The sequence below is a fragment of the Paramacrobiotus metropolitanus genome, unplaced genomic scaffold (assembly GCF_019649055.1).
Source record: "Paramacrobiotus metropolitanus isolate TYO unplaced genomic scaffold, Prichtersi_v1.0 Parri_scaffold0000103, whole genome shotgun sequence".
Classification (NCBI taxonomy): Eukaryota; Metazoa; Tardigrada; class Eutardigrada; order Parachela; family Macrobiotidae; genus Paramacrobiotus; species Paramacrobiotus metropolitanus.
Genome location: NW_026570323.1, coordinates 311557 through 319554, shown reverse-complemented (window position 1 = coordinate 319554; position 7998 = coordinate 311557). Strand labels below are relative to the sequence as shown.

At 45.5% G+C, this 7998-nt stretch overlaps 1 protein-coding gene across 1 annotated transcript; it reads right to left on the bottom strand.

The window, feature by feature from the left end:
* Window positions 1-4816: 4816 nt before the first annotated feature.
* LOC129597330 (BTB/POZ domain-containing protein 6-like) lies at window positions 4817-7229 on the bottom strand. Its single transcript, XM_055494815.1, has 6 exons — window positions 6948-7229; window positions 6682-6804; window positions 6432-6588; window positions 6163-6347; window positions 5904-6039; window positions 4817-5478 (listed from the first exon to the last, which is right to left on the bottom strand). Exons 1-6 carry the CDS (start codon window positions 7121-7123, stop codon window positions 4927-4929), a joined length of 1329 nt encoding a protein of 442 aa, XP_055350790.1. The 5' UTR covers window positions 7124-7229; the 3' UTR covers window positions 4817-4926.
* Between the last annotated feature and the right edge of the window lie 769 nt (window positions 7230-7998).

Sequence of the window (7998 nt, the reverse complement as noted above, 5' to 3'; positions counted from 1 at the left end):
CAACTAAGTATGAATTTAGAAAAGTTATTAGTCGGTAAAACTTATATGCTACTACCTAAATTCTTTCAAAGGCGATTAAGTCGTATCTTGTACTTATCCCGTGTTGTTTTAACGGTTTTTGTCTTATCACTACTGGAACGCGGAGTGCTCATCATCCGGTCCTCCGGATGCACTGCTGACAACCTGCAATCTGAAATGCCTGCCTTATGAGTCTATTTATTACGCCATTTGGCCCATTTTCAACTTAAATAAAAGATAATGATTATGTGTCTTGATTCTTTTTTGTGCTGTAATATATGTGCCTATCTGTAATGTGTACAGTTTATGGGTTTCCTGCTTGCAGACACCACAATCATACCGAACAGCCATAACCGTAATACTAACTACAAATCCAAATGCTGGTTACCTAATAGTTGATATAAAACATACGTTCGATTTTCGAAGTCGTAGCTATCACAACGACGTTACATCGCACCGCGCGAGTTAGTACTCGTTACCTGTGTGTTCCTGTTGAGCATCGTCGACAGGAATAACGAGAAGGTTGTAGTTCTACGAGGCAATAAGCCACAGTAATAACAAAAGCATTTACTGGTATGTTTGTAGCGGCGGCATAATACAGTACCTTTTTATTACGTGCCCGCTGGCAGAGCAAAATCCATCTAAATTCACATAACGTAACAACGCTGGTACTTCCATTACCAGTTGCTACGCACGATGGACATCGGACATTGTCCACCTTCACGAGAATGCACATCGTTGCACTTGTACGTACGTGTACTTGCACTATGCATTACAGCTACATATTATATTTCATAAATCATATTTGCCATAGTTATCCACAACGAACAAAAAATGCTAAAACGCCTTTGATATATTCCCTCAAAATGCACAAATAACAGCATCCCAACCGGCGTCAAAAAAGAGCAGTTTCGTCTCATGACGCGGGTCCTTGGACAGAGCGACAGCATCGAATTTACAACCGCGAATGGCGAGACTGACCGCTTCTCTACATTTTAAAAGATCAGGGCTCACTATGCCACAGGAGCGGATGTGAAGCGTGCGGCGTGCACCGGTCCGCGGGGTTTCGGATGAGATGCCGAAGCCATTTCCCGCTCACGCGGAACACATCGGGCTGTCGATGGCCCTGGAATGCGATATGATTCCGTGAGCTTAGCGTCCAGGGCAGAATCTCTGTCCTTAACAGAGACGCTTTCGGCGTAATCAGACGCAGCCATACAGTCTGAGAACACCTTAATCATAAACGTCTCCGCGGATTCTTGCAGTGCGATAAGTGCCGGGACTTCCCAGCGTAGTTCGGAATAAATGGCTTGGGAGATTATACGAACTATGCGTAGGAACTTTGGCGGTGGTATGATGAGAATCGTTTCCACGTGCTGCGTAGGAAGCCTGTTCATTTCTCCGATTTCGTTAACCTCCGAGCGAAGATGCTGTTGGTTTAGCTCATCTGCATTGATTTCAAAATCAGCAATTTCATACGAAGTTGTGCCGAGTTGACCAGATTCAGTAGCTTTCTCGACAGTATACGGCACTGCGGCTTTCGTTGGCTTGGGCCATCGGCAGCTGCGCGAGAATGCCGGTGTGGGGCTTTCAGCGAAGACGCCTAGATATTTTGGCAACGAAATAGAGCGTATGTATGATGTATACTTCTCTTGGCACGTTACTTCACAAAGTCAAAAATTCTAAACGTAGTAATCCAGTTTTGCACGAAGTTTCGTTGATAGTTTTCCCACAATGGTTTTTAACTCGTTTCCTGTGAGTCTTGCATTATCCGATGAAGATTCCGAAGAAGATCCGGATGCCGACGGACCGCCGTCTTCACGGTATGTAAGATTTTCTTCGGAGTCGTTCGTGACCGCTCGCTTTGATTTGCGTCGATAATACACCCGCCGCCTGTGCTCGCTTCCGACGTCGTCCAAATAATCGAAGCCATACGCAAATCGGCACGCGCGCTTGACGCCTCTCTGAACAGCGATTTCGGGAGACGGAGCCCTAGAACTGAAAATTGCCTATTCGCTGTCACTTCGGAGTTATGAAAAATTATCGAGCGTTACCTGCGCGAAGATTCAGCAACGATACCGGGGCCTGAGGCCGCACGATTCGGGTGTTCGTCAAAAGAAACCGGATTTCCGATCATATCAGGCTGTATTGTTGCGCTCGAGATCCTTCACGTCTCTTTCCGCAGCCCGCTTTTTGTTACTCCTTAGCTCCTACGCGAGCTAAGGAGTAACGGTGTTTATGAGTGTTAATTATGAGCGGTGTTCGGTGTTTATGAGAGGTAATTAAACTTGAACAAACAACTTTAACTTTTAAACCTGCATGTTGCGGCATCTGAATATCGTTCAGCGAATCAGCGTGAGGCCTCAGCTTGTGTGCTTACTTTAAATGTCTCCAATATTTAATTTGTGCAAGCACCTCAAACAAGAAGGTTTACCGTATATATTTTTGGAAAAGGACCCAAACAATCAATGCCATTGTTTTCGCCGCGCAGTTAGCGAGCGGTCTGATAATTAAATCAGAATTTAATCTGCGACCGTAGACCACAAACAAATGTGGCGGCGAAATCGACGCTACATGTATTTCTTGTAAATTATAAGGCGGCTTCGAGTATCACCGAATACCGCAGCGCAATAAAGGAATACACAGTGTTTCCGGCAGTGTTCTTTTAAAGATCCTACGAGAACTTCAACTTCATCTCTGCAAACCGCGACCTCGCAGTAACGATGTTTTACGGTTTTTGTAACTGTTTTCATAAAGTGTGAATGATTCGGAATGAATATAAATACAAAATGAAAATATAAACAAACTGCGCCGAAAAAGAGATGAACGGGACCCCTGTAGTGGTCAAGGCACATGCGTCGATAGACAGTGCACATCGTGCCGAACGTGCGTGGGAGGTGAGTTCGCAAACACAAAGCAGTAACATAAGTTATGGTAATTTTTCGCGGAGTTCGATTGTAGGTAATCTACTGAGTCTACTCGTACTGTTCGCTACAGATACAGTACCATAATCATTAATTTTCATTGCTTGAGCTTATAGGTAATAGTGAGTATGCTATATATTATGATGCCAGATTAACCGCCTTATACTTCGAGGTTATCATCGTATGGAAGCATTTTAAACCATAAGTCATTTATTGTCGGGGTTATTCGATTGTTACTGTAAGTAGAAGTCGATTCTATTGTTTAAGCTGCGGTATGTAATAATTGTCCGGACTTTTATATTGCTGGTTTTTCTGATAATTCGGTTTCCTGTCAATCCCATCGGACAAGACAAGACTGCTGCGGTATCAAAATTAATCTTTGTATTTAACCGTTTGAACAATGAGGTTTCCGGTACACATCAAGATACCTGCACGCGATTTCAACACCGGCTTCGTGCACAATAGCCAAAGGTCATGAAATTATGGTGTGGAAGATATCGCTGTAACTGCTTAGCAAACCCCTGCAGTATTCAATAATCAAGCAATATCTTCCTGTGCATAGCCGTACAAAGCATAACTGCGCAAGGGTTCCATCATTCTTAATTTCGAACAGCAATCAACCACCAAAAATATGGGAGCATCGACATGGTGAGAAACAGGAACGATGCCGTAGTTTTGTTACTTGTGTGTTCTCTCCTGTGCGCGCGAAGGATCTTCGCTGGTCCGAAATGCCGTCCTGCTTCGAGCTGCATATCAGTTGAATCTTTACTGCATCCGTTTCATCCCCGTGACAAGCCCATTACTACTCTAGTACTTCCCGTTGCGGACTGGCGGCTCCGTTCGATGAAGACATTCCGAGTTCCACGACCAGTTGGCGATTGCAAGTAAGACCAACATGAAGTCGGACTCACGATTTCAAGTGTCTGAACAGGATTTTCCACACCAAAGGTAACCGAAGCTTCGATGCTCTATGTCGTGCGACAATCGAACTCGAAAACACATCAAATGGCAAAAACTTTCTTGTTTGCTGGAAAACAAAAACTGCAGCCGGAAAAAGAGCATGTAATCATACCGCCGTCTGTAGGATGCTACTCAGATGAGAACTTGTCACTCAGGTGAGTGATCGACTGATCGGTCCCTGTCACTCGTGCCCAATGTGAAGACCACCCAGGTCCCGCTTACGTGCGCTGGCGCGCTTAGGCAAGCGTGGATATTCTTGACCGCAACGTTTTTTTCCCGCTTGTAAACTAACCCTATTTCGAAAGGTCAGAGGATGCCGCGTTTCGGTTAGTTTCTTTAATTTGCTGGCATGGCAAACTTTAGCGTGCCATCCAGTGCCGCCTAAAGAGGAAGTACAAATGTAGAATTGCAGTTTAAGAGCATCAATAACGCAGAGCTGCAGTTCGAGTTTTCGCTGTCTCGAGAAAAACAGGCAGCGAAACAAACAACAAGCCCGCATGTCAAGTAACCATTCTGCTGGTTACATATAATTTCTGCCCAGAAAGTGGGCGAATTCCAGAATTTCTCCCCGTGTACGTGGTTGACCTCAAAAACAGAATTTGTTTATTCCCTATCTACCAGACTACCTGGGTTAACTAAGAGGATAATAGTATATCCTGAATGTATCCCATCATTCCCATGTGTGTGTCATGATCCACTACCCGTAGTTCCATTATCTACGGCTTTAGTTTAAAGGAGTCTCTCGCTTACTTTGCTTCGATCACAAGAATGATAAAATTACTAACAGGCACTTCCTGTTGGAAACTTATGGCTTTCTTTCTTGTAAGACGAACTAGAGCCATGGGCTTTCTCATTCACGAGGGCACAGTAACCTCCAGACAAACACATTTTTTAATGTCTTCATGGTTTTACGAAGTCTCGTACAAAACTATCCAATTCAAAACAGCTTAAGTATGTTGTACTCGGAGTGTGAAAAGTATTATTAAGGGAGTACAGTAACCGCGACAGCGATCAAATCCACAAATCAGACAATATTAGCCGCATTCTGAGAACGCTTTCGCTGAGAACTTCCACTTGAATTTCCTTTGATGCTGGCGGCTTTCACCTTTTTCCACGCTTCCACTTGACTATTGCTCAAGATTATTTCAGGGAGCTGCATCATTCGCTCTTGACCTGCCGCATCGATCTCATGCCAACCATCAACACCCGGCTCCACGTATGTCCCCTCTGTACAGGGGCCCCAATGACCCGTCGCACACAACAGGACCTTTTGCCCACGGGTCAGGATGTCCGAAACACGAATAAGCTTTTCTGGTTCCCGCATGACCATCTTATCCAAGCGCCGAGAGAATCCGACGACGGCCGATCCATGGGCTCCTAACACTTCGGCCGGGTACCAGTGCGATCCCTCCTCCATGAAAATCTCCTCCTCGTGCTTGAATTCCATGCCTCCCACATGGATTAACGGGGCCTGTCGGGGTTGCGTGGGGAATAAGCCGAATGGCACCGGATGTTGCATCGTGGCGTGCTTATGAAGGTAGATTTCCATTAACGTTGATGGGGTCAGCAAACCGCTCTATATATATACAAACCGGGATCTGTTACCTGCGCCTGCTGCATAACTGATAATACAACGGCTGCATGATAGCAACACTACATGTACATCGTCGTCTGCTGTAATTGTATTTTTTAAGAATGATGCTCAATGGAAGGTAGCTAGCTCTATGTAAAACATTGGTGAAATATGTAATTATCTAAAACACTGAATGTAATTATTTAATGCAACCCCATGTAATCATCTGGTGTTTTACTTAATGTGATTACCTGTTTCAACGCTGAAGAAAGAAAAATGTTCGAAAATTATGGCAAAAATAAATATCTCAATATTTCACGCTCCGTTTCATTTTTCATTGTACTCGATCATTACAAAAAACAGCTGAAAAAGTGATTCGATTTTCAAACAGAGCCGAGCGCAACAAGTCAGTCTAAACTAGAACTTACGCCAGCGGGACCGTCTGCGAGTTGCTTGTCCGTCATCAGCGGGAATCGTATCAGGCGAAAAACCTCTCCCATCACCTGGAGCCGGTTGGTCGGCGACGGCTCTGAATTACTGCGGGCGCAGGCAGCCACTGCCCAACTGCAAATTTGAAATAGCGATTTGATGGGAACCAAGTAGTCTCCATTTCCTAAGAAGTCCAGCCAATTTACCGTCGGGACACGAAACCGTCGTGTGCAAAGCATTACGCCGCCACTAACGTACTTGTTTACAGCCGTGCAGATTATGTTTTCCTCCACAAATAGCGTGTCGCGCTCCACAATCCTTCGCAGCGTGCTGTTTTTAATTTCAGTAAAACCTTTAGACCCCAAGACCTCTTGACAGTGTACATCCACAAAGTGCAGACAATTTTCCACGATATGTGCGGCAGGTGCACCCCACAAAAGCGCCTAGAATAACGATGCTGAAACTATTCAGAATTGCAGCACTTTGGCGATAAACTGGTTTGGTAAAACCGTAAAGGTAACGCACACCTTTTCCAGATGGTGCAAACAGGTGTCAGTGCTCAGCTCAGTCAGGATGTAGCCGAAGCAGTGATCTGTCAATCGAGGCAGGTCGTACTTGTCAGCGCACAACATCGTAGGATAAACATCATCCCCGTCTACATCCACCTTATCCGTGTAGATATACCTATAAATGCATCACGAACTGTTCATTTGAAGGTAAATTAAATCATCTTGTCAATCGGAAAACCGTTATAACCAGCTCAAAGCCTCGACGCACTTGAGCATGATCTCGAATGCATCTTCAGGAACATCGGGAATGTCGATGGGCGTGCTACACTTCTCCGGTAAACTCCCGTAAAACATGGTGTAAAACACATCGCTGCTGCTGCTTAGCGCATATCTGCAATATAAAACCTGGCAAAATCTTCTTGTTCTATCTTATAGAATCCAAGATATCCGATAGGGCCCAAGTTTACGGTTTACCCACATTGAGTACTCGTACTGACGAAGCAATCAAAGGAAAGGTACGCTGTTTATTCTCACCTGTGTGCTCGAAAGATCTTCGTCCGTCCGAATTGTCGGCCCACTTCAAACTGCACATCGGACAAATCTCCACTTTCCAGCATACGGCCCATCCGATCCGCGATCAAATCAAGCGCGCCCCGTCGTGGGGGACTGAAGACCTCGGTTCCATTTGGTGGAGATAAGGTCTGCGACATGTTGAGTAATCCACGCAGTACGGTTGAGTTACAGCCCACACTCGAAAAAAAATGAAGTTGCTAATAATTTTTTTATGGGAAATTAAAGCTTTGATGCTCTGCCGACAGTTCAGACAAGACAAATTAATCGTAAAATTCGCCAATTTTGACAGAGTGCTGAGTGCTAACTTTGCCGTCGGCGCATATCGGAAATCTCTTAGATGACGACACCCTCAAGATATCAGTCGGACTTAGGCTGGGCGCAGTCATATGTGAAGCACACGCATGTGCCAAATGCCGCAAGCCTGTAGATGTATACGGCCACCATGGACTGTCATGCTCGTTTTCGGCCGGGAGGCATGCACGACACGGTGCCTTGAACAGCATCGTGTGCCGATCACTGGTTTCGGCGGGCATTCCAGCAAAACTCGAACCTCGTGGCACATCCCATACGTCCGAACGTCGCCCAGACGGATGTACGACCTTTGCCTGGAAACGTGGTATGTGTCTGGCATGGGATGTCACCTGCGTCGACACTGTCGCCTCGTCCCATATCAAGTCCACTTCCTCAGTTGCCGGATCCGCCGCGGCCCAAGCCGAAGACAGGAAAGCCAGACTCTATGCGTATCTTGTAGGCAGATACATTTTTGCAGCACTAGCCTTTGAAACGTTCGGGCCCTGGGGAAAATCGGCATCTGCTTTAATAAAGGAAATCGGCAAGCGGCTACAGCAACACACCGGGGAACCTCGCTCACACGAATTCTTACGTCAACGTCTGTCGATCGAAATACAGCGAGGCAACGCGGCTTCCGTGCTGGGGACAATGGAAGGCGCGGATAAATTAGAAGAAATTTTGTTATTGTAATTCTCTATCTGTTGCCAATTCATGTATTCTA